The 17,337-nt window shown below is 37.6% G+C and overlaps 1 protein-coding gene across 5 annotated transcripts in view; it reads left to right on the forward strand.

The window, feature by feature from the left end:
• The window catches only part of thada (THADA armadillo repeat containing), a 115,893-nt gene that overhangs the window by 94,144 nt on the left and 4,412 nt on the right, over positions 1–17,337 (forward strand). For 3 of the 5 annotated variants that reach the window (XM_084392003.1, XM_084392005.1, XM_084392007.1), the window contains 4 exons: positions 1,714–1,838; positions 9,523–9,595; positions 10,805–10,964; positions 11,044–11,166. In XM_084392003.1, coding sequence (XP_084248129.1) covers positions 1,714–1,838; positions 9,523–9,595; positions 10,805–10,964; positions 11,044–11,166 — 481 coding nt within the window. The remainder of the gene's footprint in view (positions 1–1,713; positions 1,839–9,522; positions 9,596–10,804; positions 10,965–11,043; positions 11,167–17,337) is intronic. The other 2 variants (XM_084392004.1, XM_084392006.1) reach the window with 1 other exon arrangement.

The following is a 17,337-nucleotide window of genomic DNA, read 5'->3' on the forward strand; positions in this document are numbered from 1 at the left end:
GATTTGCGGATCTCAACATTTTTGTGAATCAAACTTGATGCAGGTTAGCAGCCGAAACTTTTGTATTGTTCTTTTCACCATGTTGAAATTCATAAAAACACTGATCACAGAACTCTGTGGTCCTGAGATTTGTGAATTCAGCTGTAGAAATGACATTCCTTTGTACAGGGATTCTCTGATTAGCTGAATAAACGTCTACACTAAAAACCTGCTGGACAAGAGCTATTAACAACTGTATCTGAATGAAACCGGCTGAATGTCATTTAATTTCCATTCACTCCATACACACAAATTTCTTTGGCCCTGCAAAGTGAAATGGCAGGCGGTTTCCTGTTTAGAAAAAGGGCTCATGTTTCAATTCCTCATAAACACTCAACCAACCATCAATTACCCTCCTGTTTTGCCGTTTCTATCATTAAGAAATGTTCAAACTGACGGGAATTGGTTTTTCTGGCGTTTGTGTCTGGGATGCATGTTTTTCTCTGTGTGTGTGTGTGTGTGTGTGTGCGTGTGTTCTTAAAAGCTGTTTTATTGGCCAACTGTTAATGTTTAAAGTCCTGCTGTTAGGCTCTAGACTTTCGATATGGCCTGGTTTCCAAGGTAAGTCGTCTGTTCCACCAAAGCATTCTGGGAAGTGACTAGGAAAGTTAGGCTAACTTCCTCTATGGGCTCAAGTGGCTACACTAATAACAAAATATGCACTGAACTGCGACTCTGAACTAAAGCCTAGTGCTTAAATCTGTTCTGAAAATATTAATTTTACAGGTTTCGTCTTAGGACTAAATCCACACTGGTTTCGTCATGTACTTCAATATAATTTAATGCAGTGTGTCCTAACCCCAGTCCTGGAGTACCCCCAACACTGCACATTTTGGATATTTCTCTTATCTAGCACACCCATCTGAGGTCTTGGAATCTTTACTGATGAGTTGAATCAACTGTGTTTGATTATGGAGACATCTAAACTGTGCAGTGCTGGGGGTATTCCAGGACCAGGGTTGGGAACCACTGATCCAGTGTACCAAAATATAAAAGACTATAATATAATCAAGTAAGGATGCCATAGAAAACCATTAAAAATATACTTATTTAAGGCTTTGTGCACTCCAAGAAATAATAATCAACCAAATAAGTCTAAATAATGTCAACAAACCCCTATGGGCTATCAGGCCTGTCACGTTAAAAGAAAGGAAAGACGGTGGGGGTCTGAGGAGAAGAAAAACAAGTCTTCCGTTAACTCCCTCGCTCTTCTGAGGCGAGTGTTTGGGGGGAAACCCGAGGGCCAGAGCTGAACCAGATGTGTTTTATGTGCAGGGGGATGGAGGGATAGATGGATGACGGGGAGGGAGGAATGTTACTGACAGACGGGAGGGTGGAATAAGGGAATGTTCATATGGATGAAAGGAATATGGGTTGAAAAGTGTGGATGGCAAATGAAAATATTCACAAAACATTCTAGACAGACTTCAGCACATTTAATGTCTCCTGCTCTTTGTATATGATTAGTCAGGTTAGATGCCATATTTATTTTGACATGAAACAGAAAATGAGGCTGTGCATTTTCGATATGCAGTCTGTTCAGTGGGTTGTACTGTTGGCAACTCTTTTATCGTTCAAACAATGCAACTTAGAAAATGCGGCTTGTTTTGTGAAAAGCAGTATAATAGGGTGTCTACCCTGACTAAAGTCTCCATTTCTGTTGGTGTTTCACAGGTTTTGCAAGTTCTTGCTGTCCTCCCACTTTCTTCCCTGCTGCCATGGAGAGATGGGATGATGTCTTTGAGCTGTCAGGAGGTTCTAGAGCATCTCCTCACACTGCTTGAGACCTCTACACACAGGTGAACCATATAGATCAAACTGTATTATCTATATTTTTTCCATTGACTTAAAGGAACACTGTGTAGCTTTTCAACCTTCATAATATATTTCCAAGACCCTTGTGATGGTACATCGACTTACAATAGGTTGAATGACACGTCTGCCATAGCCTGACGGGGTCTGTATCGCTTTTACTGGCACTGTGTAACTTCGGGGTTCGGGTAGTAACCCGAGCACAAAAAGAACTACAAAATTCGACTGCTTTACGGCATACGTCACTTCCCCCACCACTTCCTCAAATTTGGACGTGAGCGTTTATATACTGTCTATGGATGTGAGAGGCCAACATCGTTTGGCTTCATTTGTTTTCGGCTTTCGTGCATATGTTTTTGTCATGGGGGCTGTTTACACCTGGCCACTTCATGCGTTTTCTCAGGTCGGATAGCTATCCGATCGTGAAAAGACCAGGTGTAAATGCCCTCCGAAACGCATTCGAGACGGATTTGAATCCGATCGCTCAAACCACTTCAGGAGGAGATCTGAGACGCATTCCAGACGAAACTGGACAAGTATAAATGCATCTGGTTGTTGAAACCACATATGTAAATTGTACTCCTCCCAAAAATGCTAAAAAAAATTTATTAAAAAAAACGTGTGAAAGCGTGTTACAGGCTATATGTTATTGCCAGATATGACGACGCTACTGGAACACGCATCACCGCAGCTGAGCATCGATTCATCAAGCCAACGTGCAAACTATCGCAAATCAAAATGAAAGTAAGTCGCAGACGCTTAACCCTCTGAGGTCGGCAAACGCGCCCCCGCGTTTTGCTGGATTTTTTTCACATAGAAGCAACATAAACTTAAAAAAGTCCGTCATTTACGGTCATATTAATAAAATAAATACATGATTATAAACTATAGAGGGTCTTCTTTTTTTGTGTACACTCACATTAACATCAAAACCTTGTTTTTATTTTTAAATAAATAAAATAAACAGGGTGCGCTTTCAGCTCACTCTGTCTCCGCAAAAATCTTTTTGAAACAAGTCTGGAAAATGAACTGAAACTCAGCTAATACTTATCACACAACCATGAAACATGCGTCTAAAGAAAGCTTTAAATTTCTACTTTTAAATAAAACAATTCACATTCAAAACAAATATTCTCCTGCAATGAAATCTGTAAGAAACTAAAGAGAAGTACAGTTTCTCCCGTCTCACCTAATTATCGGTAATGAGTTCACACCCACTCGCAGAGCGCGCTATTCATAAGATAATGAGCTGAGGTGATCTATGCAAAATAAGGTAAACGCCCCCTGAAATGCCTTAAAACCAGCAAGTTTCATTTATTCACTTTCCTGTGCTGTTGGAAGATGACACGAGTTCAAATTTTGCTCAGAAGAAGAGCAGGACTCTGACGACGAACGTTTGTATTTTGAGCGACGAACGTTGAGCGACTTGATCCAGCCGTGGATAATATTTCGGGTAAGTCTTTTTAAATTTACTTGCATTAGTTGACACATGTTCGCATTTATGAGGAAAAAACAATATTACGTGACAGTTCTCCATTATGGACGCGAGCGCTCTGAAGCAGCACTAAAAGACTTTCAAACTTTCACAGAGACTTCAAAACAGAAAGCACAAATCCATTCTTTAAAACGAATTTCGTTTTGTTTTAATTGTATCTTAATTTTAATATTATTTTCATTAACAAATTTCCTGGATTTAATACATAAAAAGTAAATAGGCTAGCAATCACAACATAAGGTGCTTGAACTGGAGATCATCATGAGTGATGAGGAAGATTGTAACTCAGACGAACGGCAGCATGTTCAAGAGTGAATTGATCACGCCGAGTAAACACCGAGTTTTCACGTGAGTAAATACGTGAACTCAAGTGGTCTAGTGGTAGAACATTTGCCTAGCGTGTCAGAGGTTCTGAGTTCGAATCTGCACTCATAGTTTTTTTTTTTTTTTTTGTCAAATCAGATTATGTTTATCAGTGGTTGTATATCAGGCAGAGACATGTGTGTGTGTGTGTGTGTATTTTGTTTTGTAATTTCACTGGAACGAAAAGAGAGTCTCCACAACGGATTGAAGCGCGCGTCCGAGTGAAGACTGCGCGAGCCTAAAACAAACACAGTATCCGCGTCTGACTCGCGGGAATCCACGGCGCAAACCTGTGAGGGGCTGTGTTTTCTCGAGCCCCATATCAGCTCAAGAAAACAAGTTTATTCAGATCATTACTTGTTTACACCGTCTCGCAGCGCTGTGAGGAATAATAATAATAAGGGAAAATGTCCCTCAAAAGGTAGATGTAAACAAACTATTAAAAGGTAAATATAATTTTTTTTTCTTTAAATATTTTTTATTGTGTTTTATTAGTAACAAATTTGGGGAGAGGATAAATATTCCAAAACTGAAAATACAGTATGAGAATTTACTGCACAATTACTAGACATGTTTACCTTGGATATTATACAATTTACAAGCACAATTTGTGGAAAAAAAAATGTATATAAAAAATATAAATAAAATTTATTTTTGTGTATAAATATATACACATGTATATGTGTGTGTGTGTATGCACATATATATATTTGTATAAGCAACGTATTAAACTGCAAATTAGCATTTATATTCCTTATAATAAAAATGAAAGACCTATGTTACAGACATATGAAAGACAACATTTCGTTGATTAGTTTTGGATAGATTATACATTTTTACTGTAAAATATCTGCCACCTCAAATAAGCTTTTATTTGCCAATTTTTTTGTCAAAAATAATCAAATAATCAATCAAATCCTTAACTTTGAAATATGTATGATAAAATGTATACTTTAGTTTGTACAAAGAAAGATTACACTTGAATTGTTGTTTATTTAAATATTTACAAGGTATATGTAAACAAACTATTAAAAGGTAAATATAAGCCTTTTCTTTAAATAATTTTTATTGTGTTTTATTAGTAACAAATTTGGGGAGAAGATAAATATTCCAAAACTGAAAATACAGTATGAGAATTAACGGCACAATTACATGTTTTCCTTGGCTATTATAGGCCAAATTGCAAGCACAATATGTGGAAAAATAAAAAAGAATTGAGATGCTTCCAACTGTTGCTCTTGCATTCTTGTGGCTCAGTGACTCACCTGAATGAATGGCTCATTAAGTATGCGGTCCTCAGGTGTGAACCACTACATATGCATGATCTGTGACGCCCACTCCGCATATGGCCTTTCCAAACAGAAAGTGCTTTGCAAAATTCAAATCAATGTATTGTGTTATGTGAAGGATTAGGCAGGGTGATTTTCACATAATTTTGAAGAAAAAACACTAGGCGATGACATCCATTAGACAAAAGTCTTATTGGCACATATTTAGTGTGTGTTTTGTGGTCTTATTTCAGAAACTTTAGTTTTTAGTTTTTTCAATAACCACGCATAAACATTATTCTCTCAAAAATGCAGACATGTACATTCTTGTTGCTCACATATTATGGTAGCCCTGTTTGTGCTAAATAGTGTGTAATTTTTTTTTGCCATTACTATGTTTATAAGCAACTGAAAAAAGCACAAATGTCAGGGCATGTCAGAACATCTCAAGGACCCCAAAAACACCTCAGACCCCAGAGGGTTAAAACACAATCATCATCATCATTATAAATAAAAAAACAAAATGATCTTACCAGGGCTGTTACTGCTCTCTCTTATTGCGGTCTTTGATTTTGAAATTTTAGCTGATGATCAATAAAATGCAGTTCATATCTGTTGCTTTTGGTGACGTGCACTCCATTAAATCTGCATATAGCGCGAGAATTGAAGATCGGATTTAAATCCGTTTCGCAAAAACACATTTATGTGACCAGGTGTAAATGGAATCGTTTTGATAAATCAGATAGCTATCCGATCTGAGAAAACGCATGAAGTGGCCAGTAAATAAATCTCTTATTTGTAAACTTGTTTGCATTCTATGTTGTATGTTGTTGCGCTTGCTTGTAGTATGTCATTTTTTTTTACATGCTGTTCATTCATCCATTGCTGATAATTAGACCAGTCCAATAATTTCCACATATGTCTAGCTAGCTTTCGATTATCAGAGCTGTTGACAGACTTACAAACACTCGTTCTCTTACGTGTTTTTTGCGTTATGTTTTATTGCCTAGCTTGCCTCACTAGTTTGCCAGCTGAACTCAGGTGTTGTGAGGTGTATTTATCACGTAGTCCTGAGGGATATCAGACGACGCTGTTGACGTTGATTCTTGCGATTATCATGAGAACAGTTTTCAGTATCTCACATAAATATCAGGACATAAATAAGCCTAACGTAGAGGTTGTAAATAAACGAGCACAATTTGCAAACTATTATGATAAATTGCAATAATCATGTCTTCGGAGTCTATGTGTGCCTGTTCCATGCCCGACGCAGGTACCGGTGTACAGGGTGGGAGGTAGGGGGGTGGAGGGGTATTTACGACAGTGCAAGTATTCCACAGCGACTCTAGGGGTCGCTGTTTGACAAAAACACAATTTCTCCACAGTGTGCCTTTAAATGATTGCAGAAAATAAGCTCTGTGACCAACAAAAGCTAATGATTCTTACACGTTTTGTTCATCTTGATAGTCTTCATAAATTAATGAACATTTTATGAATTTTGAAGCCTAATTACAATTGGTAGAATTAAAAAAAAAAAGTTACACTATAAATTACAGGTAGAAAATTAAAAAGGTATTGGTATATTGGTATATTTTTTCATAGAACAAAATTAAAATATCTTGAGCTTGAGTTAACCATAGACCTTATTTAAGGCATTGCACCTATTTAAAAAACCCATTGACTTCGAGACAATGAAACCATTAGTGGATGAACTACTATAATTTATGCTAGGTAGGTCCTGTTTCAATGATAATCATGGAAATCTAAACAAGCCCAAATCTCCAGTAATATTTAGCAAGTAGGGTTTCAGCCTATCACATTATATCCATTATTGGTATATCTAATTTGCTGTTATTAAATTGTATTATGTAGCCTATATCACAGCATTGTATTGACGTTGGACTCTGTTCATATCAGCAACAATGTAGGACATCAGTTGACCACTAGTGCAAACAATGGCAGATGTGGTTTACAATAGCAAAATTTCACATGCAAAAATATCTAATGTACACTATATTGCCAAAAGTATTGGGATACACCTCCAAATCATTGAATTCAGGTGTTCCAATCACTTCCATGGCCACAGTTGTATAAAATCAAGCACCTAGGCACGCAGACTGCTTCTCAGTGAATTCAAGCGTGGTATCGTGATAGGTTGCCATCTGTGCAATAAGTCCATTCGTGAAATTTCCTCACTACTAAATGTGCCACGGTCAACTTTTAGTGGTTAGTGGTATTATAACACGCTTGAATTCACAGTAACTCAGCCACGAAGTGGTAAGCCATGTAAAATCACAGAGCGGGGTCAGCGCATGCTGAGGCGCACAGTGCGTTGAAGTCACCAACTTTCTGTAGTCTCAATAGCTACAGACCTCCAAACCTCATGTGGCCTTCAGATTAGCTCAAGAACAGTATGTAGAGAGCTTCAAGGAATGGGTTTCCATGGCCGAGCAGCTGCATTCAAGCCTTACATCACCAAGTGCAATGCAAAGTGTCGGATGCAGTGATGTAAAGCACGCCGCCACTGGATTCTAGAGCAGTGGAGATGTGTTCTCTGGAGTGACGAATCACGCTTCTCTGTCTGAAAATGCGATGGACGAGTCTGGGTTTGGTGGTTGCCAGGAAAACGGTACTTGCCTCACAGCACTGTGCCAAGTGTAAAGTTTGGTGGAGGGGGGATCATGGTGTGGGGTTGTTTTTCAGGGGTTGGGCTTGGCCCCTTAGTTCCAGTGAAAGGAACTCTTGATGCTTCAGCATACCAAGACATTTTGGACAATTTCATGCTCCCAACTTTGTCGGAACAGTTTGGGGATGTGCCTGACCTCACTAATGTGCTTCTAGAAGAATGGTCAACAATTCTCAGAAGAGTTTAAAGTGTTATAGCTGCAAAGGGTGGGTAGCTGCAACTCCATATTAAACTCTACGGATTAAGAATGTGATGTCAATAAAGTTCATGTGCATGTATACTTTACTTGTATATTGTAAGTAGTGTAGCATGTATGAGGCACAGCTCACACAGAAGTCAATTTCAAAACAAGCAGCTTTCTGTTGGTCAAAGTGGCGAATTTGCATGACCAACTTGAACACGAGCCTGATCGAACTGAACTGAAATCACCAGATTTCGCCCATGAAAATTCACCAAACAATGGTAAATGTGTGAACGCACCTTTAGGGATTTAGGGATTTATAAACGTAATTTTTTTCCATTTGCATCCAGTTGTGCAGAAAGATCCACACCAAATTTAAACTATTAATATTGCATAAAACATTGCACCGACACCCTAAAAACACAGAATGTTCTCAGCAGCTGTGGACTCCAACAAACCTCCTCATTGTTGAAGCAGTGGTTTGGGGTGGTGTATATCCCTCTGGGGAGACGAGAGGTACTCTGTTGAGTGGCTAGCGCTGTTAGCGGGAAGCGTAATGGCTTCAGATGTGGGCTCTGACTACAAAAGAAACCACACATACCTGTGGTCGCCAGCCGCCCCGTGTACATCAATCATCCTTTCATACCTACGGCAGAGCGGGAAAGAGATTGATTTACACATTAAAGGGCCGCAGCTACCTGTGCTTTCAATTGAGAGAGTGTGTTCATATACCTTTACATAGGGTTATTCCCTATAATTTGTGGGTATGTACATGCTTGGAGGTTGTGTGCATGTCTTAATATGTGTTTATGTAGCAGCAGGTGCAGTTGGTCTGTTGTTTTAGACTTCTAGTGGCCTGTAGGGGCCTCAGAATAACAGACACCTTCACATCCCAGTGAACAGTGGACAGGTCGTCGGTATTACATTACAAAGACTCCTGCTCCCTGCAGCGCTCAAACGCTTTCAATCTCTCCTCTTAAGTTCAGTGTTGGGAAACGCTTCACACCGTATTGTTATTTGTACAGTGTGACATGATATGTGTATTTTGTAGCAGTCGTCCTGTGATTTAAGCAACACCATAATACTTGCTGTGTCTTTGCAATTGTGTAATGCAATGGGACACTTGCAGTGTTGTGTAATGGCACATTTGCCCAGTGTATTTTGGGAGCCGTGTTCTGTTGGACAACACATGCTGGATTACACCTGTTCTGAGATCAAGTTAGAAAAACAGCCCCTCTAGACTCGGGCTGGCGGTCGGTTTCAATTGTATGTTTTCAGTTCATGATCAGACAGCATTTTTGATCAAGGTCCGGATGGTCATGGAAAAATCAGGAAAATTAAAAATGGTTATTTCAGTCCTGGAAAGTTCATGAAAATGAGAAAACGTTCTGCTCTTTTTGAGTGCTTGTGTAGAGAAACATTTGTACAATAATAAGTACAATTGTTTACATTTTTTTTTCATTCAAAACATTGGTATCTCACATATAAATAGAAGAAATAGAAATTTGCTTGGTCATCTCTGTAAAATTATTTCTAATTCAAGGAAATTCATTGGTCTAAAAGTGTGGGACCCTTATCATTCTAGACTAGATCAATATGCATTTTTAGTTGCATCTCCCAGCCCTTCTTGTTTTTGGTTATGGATTGAAGTATGCACATGTTCTTCTGTGTGTTTCAGTGTGGAGCTCTACTGTGCCACTCTCTCCCTAGCGTCTCGACTGGTGGTGCACCTGGCTGAATCAACGCTGCAGGTAAGGAAGAAGAAAAGAAACAAGAGTTAAGAAAGGAAAGAGAGAAGCATTGTATAGGAAGTTTTCAGACTGACTCAAGCATGTTTAACTGGACACTCTGTCTAGACTGGAGCAGATTACAGATACTTAACCTTATAGCGGCTTAACATTCCGCCACATCTCACTACAAACAAGGCAATCCCTGAGAAAAAAAGAGCATATGTGCTTTAGCTTTACCACAGGCTCTGGAAAGTTTTTAAGAGCTGTTAACGTTGTTTGTTGGTCGCTGAAATGTTTGTGAATGTTCGTTGGACGATTAGCCGCTAAGTGTGATGAGGGAGAGGGGGGTGACTGATGTTTATGGCCTCCAGGATCATTTTTCTTAGTTGACAGTGTCATTTCAATGGCATAAAGACATAAAAGCAGTTACACTATCGTTCAAATTATTTATTTATTTTATTAATACTTTTATTCTGCACGGAAGCATTAAATTGATCTAGAGTGACAGTAAAGATATTTATGATGTTATAAAAGATTTTTACTTTCAATTCATCAAATAATCCTTAAAAATTTTTTTAGTTTTTACAACTGATAATTGGAAATGTTTCTTGAGCACCAAATCAGCATATTAGAATAATTTCTGAAGAATAATGTGACACTGAAGACTGGAGTAATGATGCTGAATATTCAGCTTTCCATTTGATGAATAAATTACATTTTAAAATATATTAACATAAAAAACAGTTATTTTAATTGTAGTAATATTTCACAATATTACTGTTTTTACTTTGTTTTTTGTTTTTGATCAAATAAATGCAGCCTTGGTAAGCATAAGAGACTTCTTTCAAAAACGTGTATATAGTCGAAGCACAATCTCATATCACAATAACAATATATATCATGATAAAGTAGTTTAAATTAGTTATTAAACAAATGTGGTATTACATTTTTGCATCTTATAAACAAGTAAATGGATTCATAAATGAATAAGTTTGGCATCAGTGCAAAAATAACCTCAAACAGTAAAAAAAAGAAAAAAAGATTGTACCGATTTTGATCAGATGAATCACCTTGAAGTATCTTGTGTATCTTTTGTCAATGCAGTAATATACATCAAAGTACCAAGGCATTACCATCTGATATGTCACTGTACTGTGCTTTCACCACAGTAGCAACTTAGCTGTGCGTTATGGCTGATCTTCCTTCAGTAAATGTGTTTGTGTTAAAAAGCAGGAGCTCAGTGAGGCTGCAGTGGTCTGTCTGAGCAGATGGGGGGCGCTGGTCCTGCAGAGCTGCGGTGAAGAACAACCTGCAGAAGTCAAACTCATGTCAGCTGAGGTGCTGGTGAAGGCCGTCCCCACCTTACTGACGGCGCCAGCTTTGCCTCTGGGTGAGTGTACATCTGTGGACAAGAACAAGAATGCAGGAATCTAAACTGAAGCTTTACAGTGTGTGTTTGTTTTTTCTAGGTATCACACACACTGTGGCGCTATGGAAGTGTCTGTTTACATTACTACAGGACGAAGATCAGGACGTCAGGGACGGGGCGGCTGACTTCACCTGCTACATACCAACCCATCTGCACAACACAGGTACACACAGACATACACTCATATTAAAGGGATGTTCTGGGTTCAGTGCAAGTTAAGCTCTATCAGCAGCACTGATTGGTTTCCTAGCTGTTTTGTCAGCCAAACCCCTTTGACTTAAAATATTTACTTCAAGTACCTCCTGAGTTTTTAAGTGAAAGTGCCCATCTTATGCTATTTTACAAGTTCATAATTTTATTTTCGGGGTCTGCTAGAATACATTTATATGATTTAAAGTTTTCTCACTCTGTACATACTCTTTTAACCTCTTTTCTGTTCCTGGAACACTCTGTTTTAGTTCATGTCTCTTTAAAATAAAATAAAAAACAGTAAAAAACATAAGTTACCATTAAATATATCAATAATTTAACACATTCACATGTTCACGTGTTGGTTAATGGTCATATGACATGCAGATAAACAAACACAATATTCATTTATTCATTTTAGCGTTTTATTTTGATTGGATTTGTTGATTTATTTAGTAACGATTTATTTTGCATTGCCCTTGTTACATGTTACATAGTAGTTATAACAGTAAATTATGCATAATTACATGTAACTAACCCTAAACCAAACCCTTATCCTAACCCTATAGTAAGCACAGTACATGCGGTTACTTAATATTACTCAGTACTTAAATGTATAATTACAGGGTTTACAGGTATTTAAAGGTTACACTTTATTTTAAGGTGTCATTGTTACAGTGTAATTATATATTTAAGTACTGAGTAATATTAAGCAACTAATATACTTACTATAGGTTTAGGGTAGGATCAGGATTTGGTTGCATGTAATTATGCATAATTTGCTGTTATTACTATGGTAAGTACAACATGTAACATATGTAACAAGCCCTGTCTCTAACTATATAGTAAGTACATGTTAATTAATATTACTCTGTACTTAAATATATAATTACACTGTAATAAGGACTCTGCGAAATAAAGTGTAACCATTTATTTATTTATTTACATTTTACATTTTTGAACCCCAGTTTGGAAAACCCTGCTACTATCTTTAAAAAAAAAAAAATGGTTACAGTAACTCCCTCACAATAGAAGTACACCAAAATAGGCAATAAACATTAAAATACACTCTGTTTCAGAAGTATATCCACAAAACATGTGTTAGCTTGAAACTAGTATGATAAAATATCTTAAAAGTAATGTTCAGTGTTTCAGTGTTCTGGCCATGTAAAACCATTAAACCTAGTAACTTTCACATGCACAAATATTAGAAAGGGACTGTTTGCATAAGACAAACTCACTCGTTTACAGGATTTACGTCTGTAACACATACCTAGAAGTCCCTCAAAGTAGTTTCACCATTTAAAGAACGATTTAGACCATTGTAAGTACATTATTGTACATGTGATTTTTGCTGCTTCTTTTTTTAAATAAGGCTGTAAATTAAGTGCTTAACTTGTATTGAACCCAGACCATTGATTCAAATCAATGGAAACATGGCCTACACAGGACAAATACAACAACACTCACTCAATGGGATCAGATGAAGATTGCTGGAAAGGGGAGTGTTTTGGAGGGATGGGGGAGGTCAGTGTTGTTTACGACGGAGCGACAGAGGAGAGGTGTGGAGGAGAGGCGGTGAACGGCAGCCCTGCGCCTTTGAAATGGAGGTGTGTGGGTCAGCGGTGCAGAGAGGAACAGCACCTTCGTCCCATAAATCAGTCACATCAAAACCACATCATTACCACATTCCCTGACGCGCTGATATCCTGCTTCACATGGGCAAGAAAAATGAGCATGTTGGGGGAAGAGTCTGAGAAAGCCATTTCCAACAATCCTTTGTGTCTTCTCTTGTTGCCAACCCACAATATGTTACTCGTTTTGGGGTAGTTGACATGAACTTTCAAACCGTGACAGCTGCTGCAATTGATCTAAATAAGATCTAAAACTGTTATGCATGCAGTTTTTATGACCTCATATTACACGGCTCTCTGGAACACTTGATTCTGATTGGTCGATCACAGAATTCTGAAAATGTTTTTGTTTAAGGACTTTTAAACTGTATACTTAAGTTACATAATGATCGTCTCATTAGTCATCCAGTCATTATCACAAAATATTAGGGTTTATTGTGCATTTTGATGACTGTTTGACTACATTATCCCTGACATAATATTCACAAAAAAAGTGAACTGCAAAATGTGGTTTAAATTTTTTTGGAAAAATACATACTTATTACCTATACGGTAAATATTATATCATGTTACTTTCTATTAAATGTAAATGAAAAGTTTGGGGTAAGATTTTTTTTATTCATATTTTTTAAGCAAATTTCACGCATTAAATTGATCAAGGTGACAGGAAAGACATTTATAATGTTACAAAAGATTTCTATTGTCCAATGAATGCTGTTCTTTTGAACTCTCTATTAATCAAATAATCCAGAAAAAAATGTTTCATGTGCACCATATCATCATATTTGATCTGAAGATTCTTCAGAACACTGAAGTAATGACTGAAACTGAAGACTAATGTCTGCTAAAAAGTCAGCTGTTGCCATCATGTAAATAAATTACTTTTTAAAATGTATTAAAATAGAAAACAGTTATTTTGAATTGTGATAATATTTCACAATATTTTTTTCTTTTGGTTAAAAATAAAATCTTACAAACCCCAATTTATTTTTCAACACTTTTCTAGTATTAGAAAGAAACTTGACTCTGAGAAAGATGAAGCATATATATATATATATATATATATATATATATATATATATATATATATATATATTTATATATATATATATTTATATATTTATGAAGTAACTCGAACATGATCTCTCATTGTAATCACATTTCTTGCTTTGTACTTGGCCCTTTTTATCCTCGCCGTCACAGTGAAGTCTTTGTGCAGTACACAAAACCAAATTAAACACTTTTATTCCTCTGGTATCTCAATACAAATTAGGTTGGAAATCAGAACCCCTGGCATCACTTGACAAGGCTTTTAGGAGGGTGAGAGGTACATCTGATAACAGCATTAAGAGGGAATAGGAGCATATTCTCACGGGGAGGAACTCGGGAGTGTTCAAGAATTTTAAATGCAATTACTGTTCCCGAAATGCTCAGTGCGTTTCTCTCGTTTGCCAGCTTTTTTTAGGGACCGGTTTGCTTTCACCTCAGTTACAGAGGTGTAGCCTTGAACAAGTCTAAATATTTTTGCCACCAACAGTGCTAGGGTTTGGTTGCCAGCTTGTTGATGTGCGGTTTCTAGGGTGACTGGGTGGTTGTTAGGGTGTTGCTTACTGGCACAAGTAAAAAAGCTACAGTGCAAGTAAGGGACTTTTTACCATTTTTTTCATCTTCCAGATAAAAATGACATTCTGACCACGCGCATGGAAGTAATAATACACCCTTACTCAACAAGCCCCTGGATTTGAGGCATCATTTGTGTCTGATGTTCAAACTGCTGCGCAGCAAAGTTAAATGCTTAGCGTTAAGGGTTTGTTTGAATCCTTAAACCGAACCATTAATTATGTTGCCTTGATGTATTGTTGTCATCATAATGTGAATGCTTTTTTTTTTTTACACTAGTGAATCATTTTACCTTGCCATCTTTAAATATGAAGCGCTATTACTGTTATATTACATGTAAATTGCAACGACGACCCCCCTCCCCCATGTAATATCCAAGTACAACATAATTTCAACTCTTTTGAAAAGCCTTGAACATTTGTTGCTCGCATTACTCCAATTGGTATTGTTCTTGGCCATCTGGTTTCATTTTGAGGACGTTCTCACCATAGGCAGCTCATGTCTAACTCCAGCGTTGTCCGTGTAATGTCTTTAGCAGTAGATGCCCCTTAGCTATTCATGTAATGGATTACAAGTAGAGGTCTGAACTGATCCGTGGATCATTCGTCAATTAAACCAGTAGTGTCCAAATGTAGCGCAAGGGTGCTCAGTCATTATAGCAGAGGTATGTGGCAGTAATAGTTTAGGCATATTGGCCCTTGCTTGTAGATAGAACTCAACCAACATGTTCTGGAGGTAAAATCCATGGATGGATGGATTACTAAATCTTTCTTGAAGAATTTTACTAATCCTATAGATAAAAAGATTGGACAATACTTGCTGAGCCAAGGCCACTAAAAATGGTCAATCACAGTCTATTGACACAGGAAGAATTCTAAGCATTGTGAGGTACCACATATTAGTGAGTCTTTTTCCATCAGTCTTAGGGTCTATGTGACTGTGCCAGGCCTTTTAACCAGCAGACACCTGGGTGATACTGTAACACTACTGTTAGACAGGTTAGGCTGATGTAAAGGACACTAAAGAACTCTAGCAGACATCTCAGTTTTGGCATAAATGTGTCAGATGATATCTGTCTCCAGAGCTACACCTGATATTGATGGCCTGCTGAATATCCAGACAGAGCCGTAATCATGAAAGTAAGCTGCAGTGCACTATTATTGTTATTATTATCATTGTTATTTTTATTAATACCATTATATTTGTGCAAAGTTGTTCGTGATTTAAATTATTAAATTATTAAAGAACCCTTATGTTTAGAATATACTTGGTCAAAATGATTATCAGTCTTGTCTGTCTTTAGTTTGTACGTATGAGATTTTCTGCATGTGTTTGTTTGGGTAAGAGCTTCCTCTAATTCTTTGGTTCTCGTAGATGTCTGAAGGAAGTTAGAGCTGTAAAAGTGTGTGTGTTTTTGCACCTTGACACCACTCTCGCCCACACCAATGCTTCCTGCCCACAGACTTCTTGCACCTTGTTCTGGGTGTGTGTCCAAATATGCTCGTATGTGTGTGAGAGAGCATGCACGGATGCGCATGTGGTCATTCCCACATGCACTGAAATCTCTACCTGCTTTCAAGCTCTTTTTCATCAATGTAACACTTGATTTACATTGATGAGATATGTATATAGAATCTAAATTGTGTCTTTCCAACCCTGTATGGCTTTATTCTGTAAAAAAGAAAAGATTACCAAATGGCTTCTTATGACTTATTGTCAAATGGATACTTTTATGTTACTTAAATTATGTTTTTTTGACAGCTGGACAGCTCCCATCCTGATTCACTTTCTTTATATGGAAAAGAGTAGCCAGAATTTTCTTCAGAAAGTAATATTTTGTGTTCCACTTAAGAAAGAAAGTCATATAAGTTCGGATGAACAAAGGAGTGAGTAAATTATGACACAATTTTCATTTTGGGGTCTCAGTTTAGTAATTTGGTTTTGAAAAGCATTTATTAGGAGAGTGGGATAAAGCTGTGTCAACCCCACTATGAGCCCCAGTTGCATTATGGGTAGGCTAGAACCAGATGTAAATAAGGAGTTAGAGAGGTTGTGGTGTTATTCATCCAGGCCATCTTCCCGCTCGCTCGCCCGCCACCCCTCCTTCCCTCACGCCCGATACCCGACACTCGCCCAGCTGCGCTTACTCACATCCCAGATTTGCCACACACTAAAGCTCTTCTTGCTCTCATTATTCAGAAAGTTTTTTAATTAGTTCCAGTTCCACGACTCCCACAGATCGATTACGGGAATGAAACTGCCCTCCTCTTCCTTGTGGAATCTCAGCACAACTGTGTGCGCCTAGACACAAACCGGCTGGGCGAACTGCCCCGAAACACCTCACAAACATTTCTGCTGTTACATCTATAGCCAAAATCTAGAAGCTTCTTCACGTTAAGTAAAAGGGATTGTTCGGAGAAATGAAAAATCTGTCATTTCCTCACCCTTTTGTGCTGTTTTCAACCTGTATGTTGTTTTCGTCTGTGGAACACAAATGAAGATATTTTGAAAAAAAAAAATGTATGTCCATAGAATGGAAGTTAATGCTCACCAAAACAGTTTGGTTACCAACATTCTTCAAAATGTCCACAGTGTGAAACGACATAAGGGTGAGTAAATTGACAACATTTTCATTTTTGGGTGAACTTATACCATTAAGTGCAGCAAGGCCTTAAACATATTGCTGCATACACTGTCAGAAAAAATCTATATATATATAAACCTTTACCATTAGAGGTACAACAGCTTGTCACTGGATCAATTCCCTTAAAGGACAACTTTGGTATTTTGGTAATATGTACCCCTAATAGATAAATATGAACCTTTTAAGGATAAATGGACAAAGATATCCAATTGAGAAGCTGTTGTACATCTAAAGGTACAATTTGTGT

The sequence above is a fragment of the Rutilus rutilus genome, assembly GCF_951802725.1.
Source record: "Rutilus rutilus genome assembly, chromosome: 20".
In the NCBI taxonomy this organism is placed as follows: domain Eukaryota; kingdom Metazoa; phylum Chordata; class Actinopteri; order Cypriniformes; family Leuciscidae; genus Rutilus; species Rutilus rutilus.